Source organism: Erpetoichthys calabaricus, chromosome 18 (assembly GCF_900747795.2).
Source record: "Erpetoichthys calabaricus chromosome 18, fErpCal1.3, whole genome shotgun sequence".
Classification (NCBI taxonomy): Eukaryota; Metazoa; Chordata; class Cladistia; order Polypteriformes; family Polypteridae; genus Erpetoichthys; species Erpetoichthys calabaricus.
In genome coordinates this window covers 72,697,149-72,722,130 of record NC_041411.2, presented here as the reverse complement: position 1 = coordinate 72,722,130, position 24,982 = coordinate 72,697,149, and the positions used below count along the sequence as shown (strand labels likewise).

The 24,982-nt window shown below is 37.3% G+C and overlaps 1 protein-coding gene across 1 annotated transcript in view; it reads right to left on the bottom strand.

The window, feature by feature from the left end:
- traip (TRAF-interacting protein) overlaps positions 1–24,112 on the bottom strand; it is a 32,368-nt gene extending 8,256 nt beyond the window's left edge. Inside the window, exons 1-11 of the mRNA XM_028824903.2 lie at positions 23,739–24,112; positions 14,386–14,497; positions 10,628–10,685; positions 10,214–10,297; positions 9,103–9,142; positions 5,149–5,276; positions 3,847–3,941; positions 2,302–2,415; positions 1,573–1,660; positions 1,028–1,117; positions 139–227 (exon numbers count right to left, since the gene is read on the bottom strand). Coding sequence (XP_028680736.2) covers positions 139–227; positions 1,028–1,117; positions 1,573–1,660; positions 2,302–2,415; positions 3,847–3,941; positions 5,149–5,276; positions 9,103–9,142; positions 10,214–10,297; positions 10,628–10,685; positions 14,386–14,483 — 884 coding nt within the window. The 5' untranslated portion in view covers positions 14,484–14,497; positions 23,739–24,112. The remainder of the gene's footprint in view (positions 1–138; positions 228–1,027; positions 1,118–1,572; positions 1,661–2,301; positions 2,416–3,846; positions 3,942–5,148; positions 5,277–9,102; positions 9,143–10,213; positions 10,298–10,627; positions 10,686–14,385; positions 14,498–23,738) is intronic.
- Positions 24,113–24,982: the final 870 nt, after the last annotated feature.

Below are 24,982 nucleotides of genomic sequence, written 5' to 3'. Positions count from 1 at the left end.
AAAAAGAACACTAAAATACGGGATATGATACAATTAAAAACACGTGCAATTTTCTTAGTAAAAAGAAAAAAAAGAAAAACCAGAGACTAAATGTGAATTTAATGTTTTGATGTCTTGTGTGACGTTTCCTTAACCTACCTTTCAAAGACCAGCCGGCTAATTGCTTCATTGGTGCGGGATGGTGTACTGAGACTTTTCTGCAGAAATTCCACCTTTTTTTTCAGACTCTGAAATATATAAGAAGTACAGGCTTAAAACCTCAGCAACAGATAACACAATTCAAAAATGTAAAAAATATACATTGAGTAACTGAATTATTAAATATAGCTTCTGTCATATTAAAGTATATGTGTATTTAACCCAATTGTTTTATGTCTGTCCTTAATGCATCTGTCTGTTGAAACATACTAACATCTTTGCTGCATTTTTTAATTTTTTTTAAACCATGGGAGTACTTGACCAGCCATTCATCTAGTCTGAAATAAAATGGGCTGTTGATTTTTAGACAGCACTGCCTGAATTGATGCTAACTACGATGATTATAAATCTGAGCACAGTAGACCGTGTGTGCATTCAGCAGTTTTCGGAGTCTTTTGCTTCTTCCTTTAACTTTCTTCTTGCATGAACACATTAACGAGAGCTTTACACTAGAACACAGTTACAGATTTTTCAAAATGTTATTTTCCATATGGTACTTCTATAGTGGTAGTATGACTTAGACTATACAAACAATTATGATTTAAAGGATATTAATCTCTTACGAAGAACTCCTTAAAATTTTGGCCAGATGATTGACTTACAAACAGATAAAGTCGGACATCTCTGTCCTAAACAGAAGGAGATATCTTTGTGTGTTTCCTTTGTACTCCACACTGGTACATCCAGCTAGAAAAGCCGGATAGGTCCCTGTAAGATGACATTTTAGACACCTAAACAATCCAACACCAGAATATTTTTATTGCAAACAACAATAGTACACTTTAAAAGATGACTTTGTTTTTATTATTGTCAGAAAGGCCTCAACTACCGTGATTTGCTTATCTGAATTCCTTAGGTCATCCTGTGCGGCATCAAAGCTGCATTTTGCTTCTTTTAGTTCCACTACTGTTTTCTGAAGCTGTAAAAACACAGTGTAACTGGATGTGAATATACTTTTGTATTTTCGTAACTAAGAAATTACACATAACTTAGAGCTGACTAAAAAATATATATATAATACGAGTCTTTAAAGCATGACCCTATGTCAAAATAGATCAGGGACTATATTAATAAAATAACATTTAAACCACTTCTTACATATTAGCAGTATGCCAGAGTTAATTGGCATTCTTGACCAGACTTAAGTTTAGGTAGCTATTCACTACAAAACAAAAGCTGCTATAAAGTAAAGTTACAGTACGTGTAAGGTTGTTTTAGTTAATGCAATGTCTATAGCATTAAACTTCATTGTCTTCATCAAAAATGCACACCACACACCTATCATGAATTAATACATATAAATGTACATAATTAATATAAAAATTGTACCAGACTAATTCATGTTAAACCACAGAGCTATAATAGTAAACCTGCCTTGTTATTGGCAGAAAACAGTTCTTTCTTCATTTTTTCAATCATTTCATTTGACGTTTTATGGCTTGCCTTCAAGTTTTCATATTCTCTGTAGGAAAATAAATGACTTTTCATTACATGAGTGAAAAGAAAAGAATTAATTGCTTCTCAATATATGTAAACAAAATATTTTAGATAGCTATCTAAATTTAAGCATTATAAAACACCATACAGTGCTTAATATAAATTACGTATAGAAGAAGTACACTTGCTTCACAAACATTTTTATAATTAGAAAATTTTCAAAAAATGACATTAAATAAGGAAATGTTCTAAAGAAAAATGTGAAAAACTGTTGGTCTTGTTCTTTTAAAATGTCACGGACGTCATTTTATTTAAACTACTGTCCACGCATATAAGTAAAGAATTCCTAAATAGCACTATTACCTATTAGAAGGATACAGGGTATTTAAATATAATCAATGTTTATTTCTATTCAAAACTAAAAGTCTTCTTTGTTAATCCCCCAAGGGGAAAAATGCCTTTTCACATGACCTTTAAGAGTCTGAGCACTGGGCCAACCATTGTACCACACACCCCAGGAGCAATTTTCACACTAAACGATATTTTGTTGGGAAAAACTGGAGAGCCTTTCCTGAAAAGAAAACTCACTTTGACATTCATTGACAAAGCGTCTCTGAATTATAACATATCTGAAAGACTCATAACTGTTATTTGCTCAGAGCTTACTTCTTGAGGGAGATACAATAGATGGAGAGTTGCTCGACGGCAGACTGGCCCACACCCATATCTTTAACCATGGCTTCGACTTCTTTCCGTTGACCTTGTATCAGAAGATCAAGACTGTCAATGAAGAAGACAAAAAGTATTCCAACAATGAAAACGTTTTCTGAAAATGTAACTTTACCACATAGGTAGTATGGAAAATAAAAAGTTTTTATATTCATGTATTAGCATAAGTAGATATGAAAACTTTTAAGCATTAACCTTAGTGCAAGTGTTAATACAAGTCAGGTATACAGTGGAACTTCGGGTCACGAATGTCTCGGAACACGTACAAATTGGATTACGACCAAAAAGTTCGCCAAACTTTTGCATCTGTTCACGACCACACACTCGGGTGACGAACAAGCCACTTTTAACCTCGTTGTATTTAATGAAGACTTTTTTCTATTGGATTTTAACTTCCACTTCACTTCTGTTTACAGTGATCGGTTTGTAGCGTGCATTGTTACTTTTCATGGATAAATGGATGGATACATGGATAGATACTTTATTAATCCCAAGGGGAAATTCACAATTACGGATTTTTCAAAATGTTCATGTTTTTCCCTGACCTTAAAACTCATTTAAAAAAAAAAAAAAGTATTTACAGCGAGTGGTTCATAAGGCTATAGCGTGAATTCTCGCAATGTTACTTTTCTCTGTTCAAGGTTTTCACAGTGTTATTCAATGTTTTTACATTTAGTTTACTATTACGTTGTGCATTCTATGGTATAATTAACTATTTTTGTGCTTAAAAATCTTAAAAAAGAAATATATATTTACATACAGTTCATACGGTCTGGAACGGATTAATTGTATTTACATACAATCCTATGGGGGAAATTACTTCAGGTCACGACCAAATCGGGTTACGACCAGAGTTTTGGAACGAATTATGGTTGTGACCCGTTGTACCAAGCAAATAGCTAAATGAAGGCACAAGCCATATTTCTTTTTTAATTAAAGCTTAGCTGAAACCACCAATATCTTATCAACTTGAGGGACAGAGAAGGGTGGGGAATGATAGATAAAGAGCTCAAGAGCAAAAGAGGGGGAACACCTGCAAATTGAAAGCCGGCTAGAAAATAAGCAAAGCAAAAGGTGAAGACGAATAACAAAACACGAGGAGCATTGGTGGTTTCCAGAGGCCAGCTGCAGAAGGGAGTCAAAATAAACAGCGAATGGCCTGTCTTGAGTGAGGTCAGGATGATAAGAAATGATTATATAAACTGTGATTTTTGGCCTGTTCGGGGCTTTGCTCAGTTTGACTTAATTGGGTGGAGACCGTGTTATTGTTTATTGCAATAAACTAATTACTCTGTTTACCTCTCCTTCGACTCCTAGGGCCTTCCTTCAAGCTGAGAATCTTTGTCGTCCTTTACGCTTCCACAGTAGTTAGTAATTTTTCAATTTCAGACAAAAGAACTGTGATATTAGTCAACATAAGTAGGGCTTTTCTTTCGATCACATACAGAAAATGCAATATATTAGGTGCAAAAAAAAAGATACCTCTCAAAGGTTTTCAGCTTGCTTCTCAGTCGCTGCGACTCCTCCTTAGCCAACTTAGCATCACTTTGTTGCCTTTCAAGGTACTGCATTTGTTTCTTTAAAAAAAAAAAAATCAGAGGCAATATTAGTTAAACAAAATCTACAAATGAACATTTAAAAAATATTTTTTTAATTAAAACAATCTATAAAGAATGTAGATTACCATTTTAAATCCTACAAAGTGGGCAGCATAAAATATTAGTACTATTTCATGATAAGATGATGATTAATACTACCCATACTTTGGAGTTGTATATTAAATAATGTTTTAGAAATTGGAGTTTCATTAAAAGAAAAACACAAATTTATTTGCCGTTACTTCTGCTGCACAAAAATATATCTATTATATAAAAAAAGCTTGGGACGAGACGAGACCTGTTCAGGGAGACGAGACGTGACTTTATCAGAGATTTAACTACGCCTGGGGCCGGAAAAAGACAAAAGAGTAGATGACAAAGTACAACGTCGAAAAGAATTCAAAAACGATGGCATGATACACATGCAGAGCAGGTCAGAGATAATGGAAGTACTAAAATTTGAAAGTCTCAAAAAAAATGATAGTAAAGATCGCATTAGCACAAACAAACAGAAATTATTACTAGCGAAAAGAGATTGAATAGTGTTTGAGGATGTCTGGGGGAGAAGAGACAAGGCAGTGAGACAAAAGGACAGCTGCTGTACAGGCTTTTAAACGTTTGAAGCACCGCACGAGATGCAGATCATGGAGCACGGCAGCAGCAGCAAGCCAGCAGCTAATCGATCAAAGAGGAGGTAAAAAAACTATTTGTTTTCCATTGTATCACCGTTTAAGAGGAATGACTGCATCTCCTTAGGGTGCATTCAGCTCTCCTCTTCAAAACACCGCATAGCACAGGCGGAGGGGGCGAATCCCCCTAGTACTAATATAGTATACGTCCTGTTTACAACATACCAGCTAACTTTAATAGCAGGCATAATTTACTTTGCGTTTTAACGACAGAAACTTTCACTGATCCATCCAATCATTCATGTTGTCACCTGCTTATCCTGTTTAGAGTCACTGCACCCATGTCAGCTTTACTGAAGCAAGGATGGGACTAACCATGGACAGGGTAACAATTCATCACACGTTACACTAATGCACACCGGGCGACTTTAAAGTTACCAAAAACCTTACATGTGCACAACTCTGGGGAGTAGGAGTACCCAGATTCACAAAAAAAATGAAGAACTCAAAAGAACGTATAAAAACCAGCACTGAAAAATACTTTGCCCTTGCCTTACCCGAAGTGCAGAGCACAGCATATCCTTTTCATCCAGCTCCCTCTTCAGCGATTGCAAATTAATGTTACTAAGATGCACTGTCTCTCTAAGAGAGTCAGTAATCTTTTGACACTCCTTAATTTCTTTTTCTGAGGAGAAAAACAAACTAGTAAATAGGGCAAAATGTTGGCCTCTAAGTAAAAGTCTGTTTAATGTGATGTTACCTTCAAAGACCAACAGATAATGCAATTGAAACACAGAAGTTTTACACCGATCAAAGAAAAGATGTTAAAAGTATTCTTAGTATCTTTCAAACCCCCAAAGAAATATCTAATCTAATTCATTTCAGACTTTCATTCATTATACTCCTGCATTTTCAAACAAAGGAAATGTTTTTATTTTAAAAATAATTTTTTTTAATTCACAAATTGTTTGCACAACAGGAAAAAATAAACCAGACTACTACCAACCTGTCATAAACATCATGATTAAATATGATTAAACAGAAGTGTCAAATCTGTTACAATTATCATTTAAACATATTTTGAAATGTACTATATTTTTGCCTGTGACCCTGTGTTAGGATATAGCGGGTCGGTCAATGACTGACTGACTGACTATATTTTTGATCCTGTAAAACAAAAAGGGGGTGAGCTGCATTGAGACACCAATAAGACAGCGAGCCACATCTTTTGTAAAGAGAAATATACAACAGTAGAGAAATTGGGCACATTTGCCATCATTGACCTTGTGTAAGACGCGCACCCTAATTTTTACAAAGAAAATCGCGAAAAACGTTTTGCCCTGTGTACGATGAGCGTTGTGATTGTATAGGAAGCGTTTAGGGCACGTTTTCCGTGAAATGCCCTTCTGTTTTTGTTGCATGACGAAAGTTTTTCTTTCTTCCGTCGCCAATCTCGAACACATGACTCTGGAACACTGTATTTGTGACCTACTGCCCGATTTTCTATCTTCTCTGCTTCCAAAATCACTTTTAGTTTCTCTCCCGCAGTGAAGGAGCGTAAATGCTTGCTACTATCCATGCTGAATGACGACGCCAAACTGATTCAAAAACAAGAGCGTGAGCGAGCGAGTGCGAGAGAGAGAGAGAGAGAGAGCGCGAGAGCGAGCGTAAGCAGAAGTAGTAAACATTACTGGTAAACATTTCCTCATATATGACTCGCACCTGATTTTCTAATGCTAATTTTCGGGAAAAAATGTGCACGTGGTACCAATGTAAATACGGTAAGTTAAATATCTTTCAAATACACCATAGTCAAAATGGCTGCAACAATATCCATAAAGTTGAGTGAAGTCTATCAATAGAAATGACGAGTTAGGCCTGGTACAAATGTATAGTCGAGCCATTTAGTGACAAGGACAGGCCAAAAATGTTTGTTTTAAAATTACACACCAGATAAATACTCTTACTGTATATTTTGTGATCATTTGGGTGACAATGAATATGTACAATACACAACTTGTGCTTGTGAAGGATGCATAATGAGAAGAATCAGATAACTGCATGCAAACCATTATGACACAAAGTAAACATTGCAACACACTTCATATGTTCAAATTTAGAAACTATACCTCGATCATTCAAAACATTAACACTACTACCTAGTGAAGCGAATAACATGGATTATCTTGGTACAATGGCACTTGACGAAGGGTGGGATGTATTAGGCAGCAAGTGAATGGTCACTTCTTGAAGGCGATGTGCTGGAAACAGGAACATGGGAAAATGTAAGGATCTGAGCAGGTTTGACAAAGGCCAAATAGTGATGGCTCATTGACACTGGGTCAGAGAATCTACAAAATGGCAGGTCTTAATGGGATGTTCCCACTATACAGTGATTAGAACCTAGTACCAAAAAAGGCAGGACAACTGGTGAAACAAAAACATGGTCATGGGCACCTAAGGCTCGATGATGTACATGGTGAGCGAATGCTAGCCCATCTGGTTCAGTCTCAGAGAAGAGCTACTGCAGCACAAATTGCTGAAAAAACTTAATGCTTGCCATAAATGAAAGGTGTCAGAACACACAGTGTGGATGTCTGGGTGTGTCATTTCCCTGGGGTAGTGATGGCAGAAGGATGCACTATGGGAAGAAGGCGCACCGGCAGAGGCAGTGTGATGCTCTGGGCAATGATCTGCTGGGAAACTTTGGGTCCTTTCATTCATGCAGATGTCACTTTGACACATCAAGCCTAGCTAAAAATTGTTGCAGACCATGTACACTATTTCATGGCTAAGACCCTGTGAGCAAGTGGCATTTTTCAGCAAAGTAATGTGTCCTGCCACACTGTAAAACATATTCAGGAATGGCTTAAGGAACATGGCAAACAGTTGAAGGTGTTGGCTTGCCCTTCAAATTGCCCAGTTTTAATTAAATCTAGCATCTGTAAGAGATGCTGGAAAAAAAAAACAAGTCCGATCCATGGAGGCCCATCCTTGCAACTTACAGGACTTAAAGGATCTGCTAACTTCTTGGTGCCAGACACCATAGGACAAGTTCAGGGGTTTTGTGAAGTCAATGACTCGATGGGTCAGAGATGGTTTGGTGGAATGAGGGACAACTACACAATATTTGGCAGGTGGTTTTACTGTAGTGGCTAATCAGTGTATATAAATCAAGACATACTCTTGCACCCATACCACACATGTGAGAAAAAAAAAAGTTAATTGCATTGAATCTTAAATTAAAATCAAACCGTTGTCAAGTAAAATACAAAATAAAAGCATCAGTCAGGTTAGCAAATAAAAAATTTTTGTCTAAAATAATTTGGAGACATCTCTGTTTTTTCTTAGCTATAAATTATTTCCATTGCATAATTATGGTTTTCAGATTTATGACTACAGATAGTACTAGAGTGTTGTACCGTGTTAGCCATTATGAATGTAGTGAAAAGTCAAGCAAAATGACACCTTTTATTGGCTAACTAGAAATATTACAATATGCAAGCTTGACTCAAAGTCATTTTGCTTGACTTTTCACCGACTACAGATAGAAAAGACATTATTATTCTTTATACAAAAATCAGATTTTAAAATGTTGCACTTTAAATAATCTAAAGTTATTACAATCACTGTTATGGCAATAAGTCATATTGCATTAATGAAAATTCAATTAACAAGTAATCTACATTAAAATACAAAACTGTTTTGTCTCCTTTTCCTAACTGTCATCTTCTGCATGGTACATACATATTTAAGATGCTCTAGTCTGTGACTACACCTCAGCAGATAATAACCCACTATAAAACACTATGAATATATTTGGTAATTTCCATCTTCTCATGTCTTGCATTTTCAAAGGGACAATATTTTTAGCAAATATCACATACATGACCCACCATTTGGATTAATACTGAATTAAATAAATAAATAAATAATAACAATAATAATAATAAAATATGCAGTGGACAGCCTGAGCATGATATATACCAAAAATAAATTCCATAGCATAGAACCTTTAAAAAAAATCAACATGAATTACAGTATATTCACATTTGTTTCCAGTAAAGAGAGTAGTTTCTTGTCAAATGCTGTGGAGGGCAGTATAGAGCTTTAGAAAAAGTAATGTGTTCTGGGCGTTAAGGCTCTTAAGAGCTGATTACAGACTAAAATGTTCTGCTTACACAAATACAAGGTCATAAAAAACATTAATTTATATCTCCTATCCTTTTTACTATATAATGTATTATTGAAAGCTATACAGTACATTTTAAATGTATTGGCTAGTGAAGGAAACAACAAATCAGTACAAGTTTAATCCAGCTCCATGGTATTACATGTCTTTATGACCACCCGAGACATTATAGAATTCCCATGTAATAAAACTCCGAATGTCGAACTTTGAAACGGCAGCATCCATTTCTAGTCATCCTAATATCTCTACAGTAAACAATTTAAAGCCATAATGTAAAATCGACAGATAGACAAACAACATCTTTAATGTTACTTCTTACCTTTCGAGCTGAGCAGAACTTTGACATTATCCACTTCATTCTAAAAATTCATTGAATTATTTTTAGTGGAGGTAGAAAAAATTCTAAAATTCACCACTTCTAAGAATTGCAAATCAGTATCTATATTTTATATTCTGAGAAGTGACATAATCACATGTTCAAGATAAAACCTGAGTTTGGAAACAAAGAAGATTTCTCAGCTTCCTAGATTGTTGATAGCGATTATGTTATATTGCTTGTGACTATCAACTAATAAATAAAACAACAAATCTATTAAATACAGTACCCTCTCCAGATTCCTTGAACTCAAACTCCATGTAATGTTATATGTATACTACATTTTAGCAAACTTTAAACATATTTTATAAAAACTGTATTCACATTAATCATTTTGTCATTTGATTAACAATAATATTTATAATTTTAAATTAAAGACTAGTCTGCACAAATCAAATTTATATCAAACATATAAGAAAACCAGTACCACTGAGCAGTCTGCAACAAAAGATTACATAACATCAGCATTGAGCACAGACACCTCTTCAGGAGGAACTTAAATAAATCAGCCTGAATTAGTAACTTTTCCCCCCTGTTTCATTCTCTACATTTCCTCACTTGATTTCCCTTCTACCTGATCTTTAACTTACTTTCATTTTCCTTTGTAACATGCTTTTTAAAATGGCCACAATGCTACGATTTACCTGTAAAAGTTAAAGTATTTGGTATCTATAAAACTCTTATGCTTATTATAAATTCTGCTCTGATATTTGCTTTAAATGCTTGGTATAGTTTATCATTTTTTCTGGGACATGTACCAGTTTTAAAAAAATAAAATCATTTCATTCAGAAGAGCCAGCATGAAGAGATAGATACAATAATCCATTAGCTCTACCAAAGCAGTTTGAGGTATAATTTTCCACCCTCTTACGTTATTGTGACATGATTTCTCTTTTGATTTTCAGTATCCATTATTTAATATCAATTACATGGAAACAAATAAAGTAATTTATCATACCAGGTAAATGGTGACGAGGCAATTCCTGAGTCAATATTTTTAACACTCTTCCACAAACAGGTAAATCAGAAACAGACAAAGTAATTTCTACCACACCTTTAAACTTTCTGCGTCCAGGGGTGTGCCTTCCTCTATGCCCACATCAAAGAATAGTCGGTTTATTATGTGTTTAGTGCTAACCTGTGGAAAATACAAAGATTAAAGATAAACATCTTGGATAAGAACAAAAAGTTTATTATTGTCCAAGCAGTGATTCTTGCTTAAAAAACACACACACACATATATACATATATATATACACATATACACACATATATACAGTATATATACATATATACACACATATACACATATATATATACATACATATACACACACATATACATACATACATACATACATACATACATATACACACACATATACATACATACATACATATACACACACATATACATACACATAAGATTATGAATTAGTCAGACATTGAGGAAAACTGATGACGCTTGCCTGCTTTCTACACTGAGGGCATGTCTTGGAAGGAGCAGTCTGAAACCACTGAAGAAGGCTAAAGACGAGAATTTGTAGACAGAAAATAAGAAAGGTTCATTAAATATTAGAACACAAACACTGTGATTACAACAAAATATATGCTACCGGTAAACAGCATACTACTAACACATATGGAGTAACTTAACAACTAGACTTCAACAGTCAAACCTCCACCTTACGTTTTAGGGCTCTCAGAACGCAGACGCACACGCATCATGGCTGACACGCGTTCCCAGTGTTCATTTGACTTGTCCTCTGAGCAGGTCCTCAGAAATTAACGCAACTCGTACGCGACTTGCAATACCAGCAAAAAGTCGGGGGGTGCAGTGTGCTAAAAGTCAGAATATGACGTCAGAGTCTCTGTTTACTATCTACATGTGACAGAAAGCCGCTATGTGGATCCTACGGGATTGATGTGCACGATGCGATGTTTGATGAATGGTTCGATGTGGTGAAGCAAAATGCCGACATACAGATGTATTCGAGGTGCTTTTATATTCAAGCGTCGCATATTGCCGATTGTAATGACACGATACATTTTAAAAGTCTCACATACCATCTTTTGTGCCATCTTTTTTTTTTTTTTTTTTTTTTTTGCAACTTTACAACAGCAACATAATGTACAACGATATATTTGAGCCACTGAGAAAAAAATTAAGGACATGGTGAAATCGTGTATTTTGTGATTAAAGTGGAAATTTCAGCTTTAATCTCGAAATGTCCACTTTAACCTCGTAGTTTACTTTATCATTAAAGCAGAACATTGTAAACGTCATCCCAGTTTTAAATCGCTACGGCAAGCAGCAATAGATCACCACACAGAACACATGAAATGTATGATATTCCAACTCTCTGCAAATTTAGAATCTTTAGATTTATACTTGATATTACTTTCATGATGAAATGAATTAAAGCATGTATGTTACATTTTACAGATAAATCATTAATTTTGTTTAAATAATGAATACTGTTAATAATTACACACACGGGGGTGACATGGTGGCGGAGTGGTAGCACTGCTGTCTCGCAGGGAGTCACGTCGCTGGTATTCCCTGCTTGGATTCCACACTGTGCTCCGGTTTCCTTCCAAAGATATGCAGATTTGGTGCCGCTAAAATGACTCCAGTGTGTGTGAGTGCTTGTATGCCCCTTGTGATGAGCGGATGCCCCATCCAGGGATTGTTTCGGTCTCGTGCCCAATGCTTGCTGGAATGGACACATCCCTGGATTGATGGATTTAATCATTATTATTGCGGGTAAGGTGTCATCAGAATTTAATGGGTGTTCCAGACAATTCACAACACCGCAAAGCCGAACCTGTTATCACCGTGATAATATCTCGCACTGCCACCTGCTGGATTCCTCCAGATTTATGTAAAGTACGCGCGCAAGTATAAACAGTAAAACACTTGCGTAGCAGGAGCGTCCGCTGCAGCATGTGTCACATGAAGTATAAACCCGGCCTTAAACGGACTTCTCGTATTAGAAATACTTAGAATGCCATTTGTGCATGCGAGTCCATCTGAACAGGAGGTAGCAGACTGTAAGACCAACATTTTGGACCACTGTCATTTCATTACAGAAGCACCTGAAGGTTAATGTATACTGCATTTTGTATTTGCTTGAGTGTTTTGGGTCACTGTTTCGTTGCTGAAGCTGAACCTTAAGTAGATTTTGTTTTATAACAAATGGCAAGTCGTCTAGGACTTCAGGCATAAATGCACCCCCAATCAGTAAAGCTTCAGCCACTAGGTTCTTTTGGTCAACGCCAAATAAACCATCCAGCATTATAACCAAAAAGCTCCACTTTTGTCCAATACATTCAGAGCAAATGTTCTCTTTTTCACCTAGGTGTTTGCAGTTTGCCAGATGTCATTCATCTATAAATGTTTTTGAGACAAAAGTCTTCCTTTTTTGACCTCACATGTATGACAAAGTTGTGTTGTCTTTTTTATATGGATGACTCGTGCACTTTGACAAAAGCAAGAGCGGCCTTACAAACCCTTCATTTTATCCTGGGGATCTTGAAGACTTTCCTAATATAATTCGGTCAAATCCTAGGATGAATTTGGTGGGTCCACCAGGTCGGATAGATTATGAAAGGCCTGCAATTTTCTCCATTTGCAGGTACGTTTTAGGACAGTGGAATGAATTACTACACATTGCATGGAAATGGCTTTAAAAACCCTCCCTGTATTCGTAAGTATCAACACTCTTTCTTGGGCCACAGAGGTTTGTTTAAAGCTTGGCATGAAGTATTTACATATCTCAAATGGTCGTACCAAACTACACCGCTTCTTTCTGACCTTTATGTACTGTATGTCAGGGCCCTTCAAGGAAGTCTTACTCATTTGCACTGGTTTGATGTCCCTGTTTCTAATCTTAAAAATGTTAGGTTGGTGTGTAATAATTTTTCCACACTGTTTAATTTGTTGATTTAAATTGTACAAAGAAGTACAAAATATTTTTCAATACTACTTTTTAAAATTAGATCAACTTTATCTACTAATGTTGTTGAAACAACAATCCATCCATTATCCAACCAGCTATATCCTAACATAGGGTCACAGGGGTCTGCTGGACCCAATCCCAGCCAATACAGGGTGCAAGGCATGAATCAAATATACTTATGTACAAAAAATACATTTATATAACACCAAAAATGTAAAAAAGAAAAACCTTTTTGTGTGGTATATTTACTTTTTCAAACTACTGTATATTCAAATAATATTTAAATATAAAACATCCTAATCTCAATTAATGTCTCATAACATCAGGGCACAAGGACTCATCTCAAATTATTTTATTGTGGAGGCCGCCAAATACTTGAATTTATAACATAGAGTAACTTTGTGAAATTTGCCTAATGCCATTAAGGGTGGCAGATCCTATTGTGAAAGCATTGAATGCAAGGAATATACCAGCCCTAATATTTCTCAGTATTTCCAAACTAAGAATAAGATTCAAATATGATGAGTTGTGCTATGGGTTTCCCCTATGGAGTGTAATATGTTTAAATAAAAAAAAAAAAAAATAGATTAATAGTAAAATTTTGTAAATCTATATCCCAATACTTTATATTGTAAAATATAAATGAATACATTGCATTTTTAGCTCGGGTATTGTGATAACATGATATAGGATATCATGGGGTTATTGTGATAACATGATATAGGATATCATGGGGTTGTAAGCAATTTTATCCACTACCATGCAAGACCGTAAAGTTCAGCTAATGATGCACATCGGCTCACATACAACACATGCACAGGTAAAGAACTTTGTCATCAATCAACCTTGAAGATGTGCTTGTTATTTAAAACCAAAATCTGAAAATTCTAATTTTCACTTAACCAGATAACATAAAAACATCTTAACTATAAAGTACTTCCATCCTAAAAAGTCTAAGTGCATTCATTATCCATAAGCCTGCCACTGTGGAAGAATTTTAATGCTTAATATCAGACTGATTAAACAGCTAATTATGGCCACAATAAACAAAGGATATACAGTGTAGTTGTGTGTAGTTACTAAAAACGGAGATGCATCATGCTAAGGACACCATAGTTATAAAAAATATTACAATCGTGTGCACATACTGTATGTTGGGAGATGAAGAAATAAATAAGGCTGTATATTGTAATTTGGCAATAGGGATATGCTAATATGTTAATTTCAGCATGAACCTTAAGGAAGACAGGTTACAATTAACTTACCACTCATAATGAAAGGTGTGCCCACAGTGTATAGCTGAAACATCTTTTGAATGATCAAAGAAATCGGAGCAGATGATGCAATAAGCTCGAATAGGCATTTTTCATGCAGAATCTGAGAGAAAAAGAAACAAGCGGTTTATCTCACCCACTTCACAATTAAAACATCAATGTATACTAAACACTTAGTTTTATAAGGTTTTCCATCAATGCCCTCCTCTCAAATATAAAGTGAGGCATTTACCAAATCGATCAAATGCTCTCCTTTTTTGCCTTGAATTATATTGCTATGAAATCCTAAAGGCATCGAAATATCCATCCATCCATTATCCACACCAAGCACACACTAGGGACAATTTAGAATCGCCACTGCACCTAACCTGCATGTCTTTGGACTGCGGTAGGAAACCCGAGTACCCAGAGGAAACCCACGCAGACAAGGGGAGAACATGCAAACTCCACGCAGGGAGGACCCGGGAAGCGAACCCGGGTCTCCTAACTGCGAGGCAGCAGCGCTACCCACTGCACCACCGTGCCGCCCACATTGAATTATCACACCACAAAATTTCAAGTTTTGATTTCATTTGTGATTTTTCTCTTAAAAAGGATACTTTAACTTTCAGCCTTTTGATATGCTCCTGGCAAGCAGGATTAAAGAAAGCAGCATAAGCATTGACCATCACACGGGGTGATCAATTTCGATAGTTCAGAGGTTAAATCTTAACTGGGTAACACATTTCAAAACCAATTCTTTACATAGCTGAACATTTTCATTAGCTCATTTAACACCGAGCATTTCATGAAAACCACAAGCCAACAGCAATACAATTCAGCACCATGCTTTTAAATAAGACCTGCTGGTGTGTATATCGAGAACTTGCTCAGAATCAGACAGCAGCTCAGATGCTGGTGGTCAAACTGTTTGTCTTGTGGATGCCAGACAAACGTTTTGGCCATTAGACCACACCATAGTAAATGAAAATGTCATCCTTTAAATGTACTCCACAACCCACTACACTGTACTCGTACAATTCAGACATACTGTAAACAGGGTAAGCATGACCCTGTTGCCTGAAACTATGTGCTCTTGTAAGTATCTGTCAAATAAGGTATACAATAAGCTATTAAAAAAATCTAACACTAAAGGTTAGTTGGAAAGACTCAACTATCAAAAAGGTTTTAGGCAGAATTACCATTTTTATATTATTTTATCTCTGCGGTAGGCTGGCTCCCTGCCTGGGGTTTGTTTCCTGCCTTGCACCCTGTGTTGGCTGGGATTGGCTCCAACAGACCCCCGTGGCCCTGTAGCTAGGATACAGTGGGTTGGATAATGGATGGATGGATATTATTTTATCTGAATTTTAAAAGCAACTAGCTGCCCCCTGCGGCTTCGCCTGAGTAGAAGTAGTCCAGACCTTTGTTGTCTGTAAGAACATTTTGAACTTTCACAAAGCAGCATTGATTATGTGCTCCAAATACATACATTTGGTAACTGGCATTATTGAAAATTATACACATACTCCTCTGTTGCCTGCTCTACTGTTTTATCAAATCCAATGTGAAGTTGATATAAAATATATATATTATATATATATATATATATAAATAAAAGTATATAATTTTTTTTATCTAGGAGAGTAATTCTTTTTCCCCTCTTCAGAAAGTATTTTGCAAAAGTACTCCATGGAAAGACATGAAGAGCAAGGGGAAAAACATTGTAAACAGAGAGAGGAGGAGAAAGCTGTGCTTCCTTTCATCTTCCCTAAAACCAAGAAATAAGAGTTAATTACTTCACAAATCCTACACATAACCCTCACAGACAAACTCGAAAGCAAGTCTGGCACATCGTGACCAGATTACTGAATGCTGGCCTGCCATGCCTGCTGTAGACTAAGCAGGAGTGTTACAGACACTCAAAACCTCAAAGACAGAAAGGGAGGAAAAAAACATCTACATTTGGAAAGACCTTGTGGTGTGTGTGTTTTTTTTAACTATTGTGTGTCTTTCTATATAATTATTTGTATTTAACACATTGCTTTAGCAATATAAAGATGCATCACATTTGTAAACGGTGCTTTCAGTTATGAAATGATAGCACAACATTTCTGCATTTTCCAGAAACATCAGCTTTCTCACCCAACTTCATTAAAATTTTGCATAGATTAGACAATTAAAACTTTATTTGTCCCAGGAGGAAATTTAGTGTTTTACATATAGATTGTGACTTTTAACTGCCTCTGTGAGGCATTATATGTGGGTACTGCTGTTGGTATACAGGAGGCCTAAGAGTGTTTGTTGACACACTTCTCCTGAATAGTTTGGAGGCTGAAAGTCTTCAGTGTTACTGTATAAGAGAGAGGATGTACCACATTGTTCATGATCTTCATTCTTTCTTCCTGTACTACCTCAAGAGGATCCAGAGTGCATCCCATAACTGAACCTGCCGTTTTAAGAAGTTTGTTGACTCTCTTGAAGTGATACTACCCGCCTGGTACACCACAGCACAGAAAAATCACACTGGCCAGAATATGTGAAGGATGTCGTTATCCACACAAAGAGAACACATTTTAAAAGAAACAAATATCCTACTCTGCCTATTCTTATATAGTTCCTCTGTATTATAAGACCAATCCAACTAGTCTTTGGGGTATAGCCTCATAGTATTTATAGGAGCTCGCCACCTCCACACATAGAGGTCCTTTAGTGAGGCAGAAGTCAATAATCAGTTCCTTGGTTTTGCAGATCTTCAGTTGCAGACAATTCTTTCTGCACCAAGAAACAAAAGTCTCCACACGACTTTTACATTCTAATCCCCCTTACCAAGACAAACCATTAGTGCAACGTCATCTGAGAATCTCTGCAAGTACCCATGACCTGGAGTTATATTTAGAGTCGGGATAAACAAAGAGAAGAGAAAAGGAGACAGGACGGTTTCCTGTGTTGCTCACATCCACATCACAGACACAGTTGTTGAGCCTCACAATCTGCAATCTGCCCAATGGATAGCTCATTATCCAGGACATAATAGGCTAATCACATGTATAGCTCTGAGCTGACCCCCTTAATGGGGATGGCTGGATGGTAATGAAGGCACTGGAGAACTCAAAAACATAATCCTGATAGTATGTCCACTCGGGAATAAGCCTTGTGGAGTAGACACACAATTGCATCCTTCACTAAAATCTTTGTCCAATAGGCAAACTGTAGTGGGTCCAGGTGGTCTACCACAAGAGAACTGATATAGTCCAGGAACAGCCTCTTAAAGGTCTTTATGATGTGAGATGCAAGTCTGTAGTCATTAGATGAAGAGGAGCCTGCCTTCTTTGGAACTGGAACAATGCAAGATGCTTTCCACAGCAGTGGCACCTTCTGGAGCCTTAGGGAGAGACTAAGTAGGGGACAGGGGACACCACAAAGTCGGTCAACACAGGCCTTAAGAACTTGAGGACTGACTCCATCTGGTCCCGTGGCTTCCTCACTTGATCTTCAGCTCTGGAGAGCCCATACTGATGGTTAGAGGGGGACTTGTCACTGGCCACTCCAGTTGAAGTTGTAGGAGTTGTTCATATAGTAAGGATGGTGTGCGGGGACTGGTCATTGGACGACGATGGCAGTGGGAGGGAAAATATATTAAAAGCACCAGAGTCCTGGATTGACTGAATTCAGTAATTATGCTCAGTTCATTCAAGACATCTTTTGGTATTCTGAGCGAGTTTGTTTCCTATTTTAGCTTTGTAAGCTTCCTCCACTCAGCTAATTCGAATTGTTGTAGCTCATACTAGCTGATTGTGGACATTTCAACTGTCAGGCTGATTGACAGCTGGCAATTTTGATAATTACAAGTAATAAGCATATATTGCTATGAAGATTAAGCTAAAAAAAAAAAAAAATAAAAACAGAAGGACATGCATCTTACAAAAACACATGGGAAAGTAATAAAGTGGGAATAACTAATCAGACTGCAAAATCCGCAGTGGGAAAATGTTGTAACCAGTTAACCAAGACATGTCAAAAGTCTAGCCCAGGAAACATTATAGGAAAAAAGTGTTGATTTTTATTTACCACTGTGATAAATCCACCTTAATAAAAGGTGAAGTGCCTGTGTGTGTCCATCAGGTTGCTATGTAATGTTGTGATTTGTAAAAGAAGTGCTAATGTTTGTGATGTGCCATCAGTTGGAATGAAAAATGCATTGCATTTTATTACTACATGAATTACAAAAATACTCTCGAATAGATAGTACACTGCAAACGTTACCATGGAATATGCCGAGGTCTACGCTGATTACTTAAATAGAAAAGTAAGAGAATTAAGTAAAACTTTTGACTCATAATAATATTATTCCAGTGCACAAAGAGTTACTCCTGTTTTCAGGTGAGCTGCATTAGTATAAGGAATAACCTTCTTTTAATTAATGGAAATTACTTTACTTTAGGACAACATAATACTCTCAAAATCTAAACAGCTAAAATACCACTATCCACACATATTAAAATGTAAAACTATACTTTATACAACTTAAAAAAAATGTTAAGATTGTGTGACTGTAAACTACAGAAATTAATCCAGTTTACATGATCAAGTATTGAGCCAAGCAGAAAATTCAAATTTAAATTCATTTATAGGACTGCACTGGGCAGCTGATCCCAGCAGCACTGGACAGAAGGCAGGAGATAAACTCTTATGGGGAATCAGAATAAATACGGACATTTATTTTTATTTAGATAGCTGATTTTTTTTTTCTTTACTAATCACACCAGTAAATGAGTGCATATCATTTATGGTTGCAGTACTGAATGGTGATGTGGCACACAGATGGTGAAGTCCTAAAGATCTGCAGTCCAGTGCATAACCCACTAAGCCACACTGCCTTCTGATTATTCATAGTTGCATTTATGCATTACTCAAATGTATGGAAGGTGATCACAGATAAAATGCTATTAAAGGAATATGTAAACTCCCAAAAAAAAGGTACTTGTGTTCTAAATGGATGGCAGTGAAACCTCCCCCATGGAGCCCAACACTAGAATGGGTAGGGGGAAACCTTATGCAACCTCCCCTCTTCAATTTGGTGCAATCCGTCAAAATAATTGTACTTATGTATTTATATAATATTCCAATTTCTGTAAATTTCACTATATTTTTTTATCCCAATAAATATGTTATGAATTCTTCAAAACAGTTCTGTTTTCCTTTGTCATGCTGTCTCAAACCACCTACACCTGAACACCAGCAAATCCAAAGAGCTGGTGGTGGATTTTAGGAGGCCCAGGCCCCTCACGGACCCCGTGATTATCAGAGGTGACTATGTGCAGAGGGTGCAGACCTATAAATACCTGGGAATGCAACTGGATGATAAACTGGACTGCCAATGGACTGCTCTGTGCAAGAGGACAGAGCCGACTATACTTCCTAAGAAGGCTGGCATCTTTCAACATCTGCAATAAGATGCTGCAGATATTCTATCAAACGGTTGTGGCGAGCGCCCTCTTCTACGCGGTGGTGTGCTGGGGAGGCAGCATAAAGAAGAGGGACGCCTCACACCTGGACAAACTGGTGAGGAAGGCAGGCTCTATTGTAGGCATGGAGCTGGACAGTCTGACATCCGTGGCAGAGCGACGGGAGGTGAGCAGGCTCCTGTCAATCATGGAGAATCCACTGAACAGAGGGTAGCGCTGTATGCATCTTTAACGTTTGCATACAGTAAGTCAATAGTCCTATTTCCCCGGGTGTTACAATCCACATACTGGGAGAAGGCAGGTAATGTTTTGTCCAGAGTCACATGGTTAAAGTCTCCAGCGATTAGCACAAGCGCCTCAGGGTGCTGCTTTTGCAGTTTAGCAACAACTGAGTGGATGATGTCACTCGGTATCTCCACATCCGCCCGAGGAGGGATGTAAACAGTGACACTGACAGACTGAGGAGATCGTTCCTCCCCCACACTATGCCACTCTGCAATTCCACTCGGGGGGGGGGGGGGGGGGGGGTAGGGGGTGGGGTAAATGAACGGTAACAGTATACAATGTTATTGACTCTCCACCTTGCACTTTTTTTTTAATCACTCTTTAATTAATATTGTTTTTATAACAAAGATAGATTAATAAAGTATCTATCTATCTATCTATCTATCTATCTATCTATCTATGTTTAGTACACAAGTACCAAAAAAAAAAAAAAAAAAAGAAGAAAAGTAAATTGTTTGTGTAAGATGAGAAACATTTATTTAAAATGACAGTAGTGTCACACGATTATCTGATCATCTTGTGTGAGGTTACCCATTCAGCCTATTTTAACTTTAAATCCCATTTGGTATTTGAGAAGTGACTCCGATGCTTTTCTTCTGGATAATGCATAGATGAGAAGATGAAGGTGCCTAAAATATTTACACTTTGTAAATGTCTGCATGTGTGCCCTGTGCTAAGAGGCACATCTCATATTTGATTGTTTCATGGCCTACTCTTAACTCTTCTAGTTGCTAGTGTACTTAGTAGTGGAAAGGCTAGGTAGAGTAGGCTCAGAAACATAACTATTATGCAAGGCAATGAAAAAGTAAAAAAAATGGATATGTAAGACGAGGTAGAACATGAGAATAGGATTCAGTGTTCAGTGTTACAGGTTAAGGGAAACTGGAAGGACGGTAGTTTGAAGAATAAGCAAATCAATATCACCTTATTTGCTCTTTGACAATGATTATTATTGAAATATGTATCTATTACAAAATAATAAGGTTTTATGCAATGGAGTATTGAGATGTCAAGCAAAATGACACACTTGTTATGGTTCCCCGCCCTTAATTGCTTATTTTAAATCTTAAACAACTGCATTAACTGTTTTAATGGCTCCTTATTAGCAGTAAGATGTAAATGACAACACGGCCAGAAGTTCCCCATCTAGCTTGTTTCCATTTATATCTTTGCGTGTTCATCATGCACTGTTTGGTGTTTGATTTAATAAAACATTTAATAGAAAATGTAACAGACTGAAATGATCCTTTTTAGGTTTCAAATAATTTGGATGAGATCTTTGATAAGGAAAAAAAAAATCTACGATACAAGAACCTTACACTGCAGACCTATAAATATCTGGGAGTGCAGCTGGATGATAAATTAGACTGGACTGCCAATACTGATGCGCTGTGCAAGAAAGGACAGAGCCGGTTATACTTCCTTAGAAGGCTGGCTTCCTTCAACATCTGCAATAAGATGCTGCAGATGTTCTATCAGACAGTTGTGGCGAGCGCCCTCTTCTACGCGGTGGTGTGCTGGGGAGGCAGCATTAAGAGGAAAGACGCCTCACGCCTGGACAAACTGGTGAGGAAGGCAGGCTCTATTGTTGGCATGGAGCTGGACAGTTTAACATCTGTGGCAGAGCGAAGGGCGCTCAGCAGGCTCCTATCAATTATGGAGAATCCACTGCATCCACTAAATAATGTCATCTCCAGACAGAAGAGCAGCTTCAGTGACAGACTGCTGTCACTGTCCTGCTCCACAAACAGATTGAGGAGATCGTTCCTCCCCCAAACTATGCGACTCTTTAATTCCACCAGGGGGGGTAAACGTTAATATTTAACATTATACATAGTTATTGTCTGTTTTTTTCACCTGTATTATTATCATTCTTTAATTTAATATTATTTATTGTATCAGTATGCTGCTGCTGAAGAATGTGAATTTCCCATTGGGATTAATAAAGTATCTATCTATCTATCTATCATTGCAGACTAACAAGCCATAAAACTAAATCAGGTCTGAGATTGCCAAGGATTGGCTTCTAATTAAGCAATTGGGTTGGAATGAAAACCTGCAGCCACTACGGCTCTCCAGGACGGTCATTGGCCACCCCTGTTCTAGTTTGCCAATAAAAGGTGTAATTTTGCTTGACTTCTTACTACATTCATAATGGGTAACACAGTACAACACCCTAGTACTGCAATGGAGTTAGAAATACATCAGGTAAACCGATTTCTGATTTCTATTAAAGTAAGATGAAGTATTCAGTATGTGAATAGGCGGAGTGGTGGCTCTGAGGCTAGGGATCTGTGCCAACAATCAGAAGGTTGCTGGTTCGAATCCCGTAAATGCCAGAAGTGATTCCAATCTGTTGGGCCCTTGAGCAACCTGAAATTGCTATATCCTGAGTATGACATTAATCTGCATCCAGTCCTACAAGCAGATCCTCCAACTTGTGGGAAAAACCTGGGGGTTGGTGGCAGGATTGGCATTCCACCCACCATAAAAAAAACCTGACACTGTTCCATTCAAACTAATGGGGTGCTGAAGTGTCACCAGCTGCACTCGGGTCCTAATTAGGGATCTTGAGGTGCTTTGTTGTGTGGGGTGTGAAGCAACGAGCTGTATCAGTCCATACTCCCAACCCCTCTCTCTATCTCTCTCTCTGTGTGTTTTAATGCATTCTTGTTTATCACTACGGAGTTTTGGGACATGTTGGTCAAACACATACAACGTACAGGGAAATTGTTACTTGCAGCATGTGACCACTTTAATACTCTTATACTACTTTAAGATTATAAAGCTAAAGTAGCTACTGCCCCTTTCTGAGGGTAATTCAAGTTGTCTTTTTGTCAGATAAAGATCCAAAACTTCTGACAAATAAGGAAAAAGTATAGGCAAACTAAGCAAATATTTACAAAGAGTAAGAAGAATTTACAGAAGCCTGCAGCAGCAGATGCAATGACATCTGGCTTTAAGCACTTCAAACAATAGATTCATAAGAAGGAAATTAGAAGAATTCCCTCATCGAATCATCGAGTCTGGTGATCAGTAAGTTTTAATGCAGCGTATCATCCTAAAACCCTGCTACTCCGGCATTTATGGTCCACAGCGAAAAGCTGCTCATTTCCCAAGATGCCACTTCTCTTGGATTTTATATGGACTTTAAAGACCCATGGCAGATTTCAATGCTCTTTTAATTCCGTCGAATCTGCATGGCATTTGTATACTTTGGCATACACTGTATTGCTTGAGCTGATGCATACAATAAGATGCAAATTCAAACTTACAGGTTAGGACTAATAACAGTAAGAATATGGCAGCCACTGCCTTAAGTTTCATCCATCCGTCCGACCATTATTTGAACCCATATATATATAAAATTGTAGGCCGCTTTAAATTGAAGGTTATCCCGGATTAATAGAGCAGAAGGCAGAAAAGAGCACCAGCAAAGGCATCAGCGGCAAGATCTGAGGAGGACTATATTTCAAATTAAAAAGGATTCACTTTTACATGAAGGGAACAGATGTCGATTAACGATTTCTATCCCTGCAAATGGAGCTTGCTAATATGCAATGCGCAGTTCACATGGGGACATTTACTGAAACGAAAAATAACTCTACTTACGTTTGAAAATCAGGACACGGTTCTGCTTGCTGACGGTGGTCTGCTCTCCTCCCATGTGGTTTCATACACAGTAAACAAGGTAACAGCCCAGAAGCTGTAGAAAATGACGACACCAACGGCGATGGAAACGGGTAGAATCAGTAATCGAGCCAGTCACCTTCGAGCAATAGTCATGGTTACCTATAAACACATCCCATCTAGAAAGAAAGTAGAACTTTTAGAACTTGTGATCGCATGAAAAGAAAAAAGAATATTTTTTTATCCAATGGAATCCGATTACACCCTTAATATCTGTGACATTTTCGAAAGAAAACTTTGGAGTTTTCCGTTTCTTAATAGAAATGAACTAGCAAACAGTCAGATCACTTCGAGCCCTGTGTTTAAACGCGTTTCCGCTTCCGTAACTTCCCGCGGTTAGTTCAAATACCCGCGACGCAACCGCATTGTGTGTCCGGAAAAAGGCCCCGGCCTGCTTCGATTTGTAGAAACAGTTCCGGACTTTGTTTTTAAGTAACACGCGATTAAACTGCAGAAGCGCCGATTACACAGGTCTACAAAAAATACTTTGTTTGCTACTGGGGACTTGCGACCAACTCTAAGTTTTTTTACACTGATTTTATATGTGAAATCGGAACAAAGCCAGCACGTCAGGTTTTTGAGATACACATCATTGACGTTTTGACACGATTGAATAGCAATATATCAAGACAATATCTGGAGTTTGAACTGTGGCCCACCAAAATTGTTTTAATGTGTTTATTATGAAAACAAACCAGAAGACGATACCAGAATGTTCTCCACAAGCTCAGCATTATTATCTGCTCTGTGACTGCCAAGTAAATTCTGGACAACCTGCACGAATGCTTCCCATGCTGCTGATTCAGTTGGCTTCAGTTCCCTTTTGAACTCATCGTCAAGCATCAGTTTATGGATTTCAGGGCCAACAAAAACGCCTTCCTTAGTTTTGGCTTCACTTTTCTCGAGACCAAACATTTCTTAAATCCTGAAACGCATCGACGTTTCTGTCCATCGCCTTGACAAAATTTTCAAACTAATGGTGAATCTAACGAACAAAATGTCCTGAAATGCTTATGTTAAGGAAACAGTAAAACCGACTACCTACTGCAGTGTCAAGTCTGAGTTGAGTCATTATGCTTAAGAGTCATGTGGTAATCAGTAACATTTTTTCTGCTAATTTAAAAATGAATAGTTTTTAAATAACATTAATAATGGCGAGGTAAACA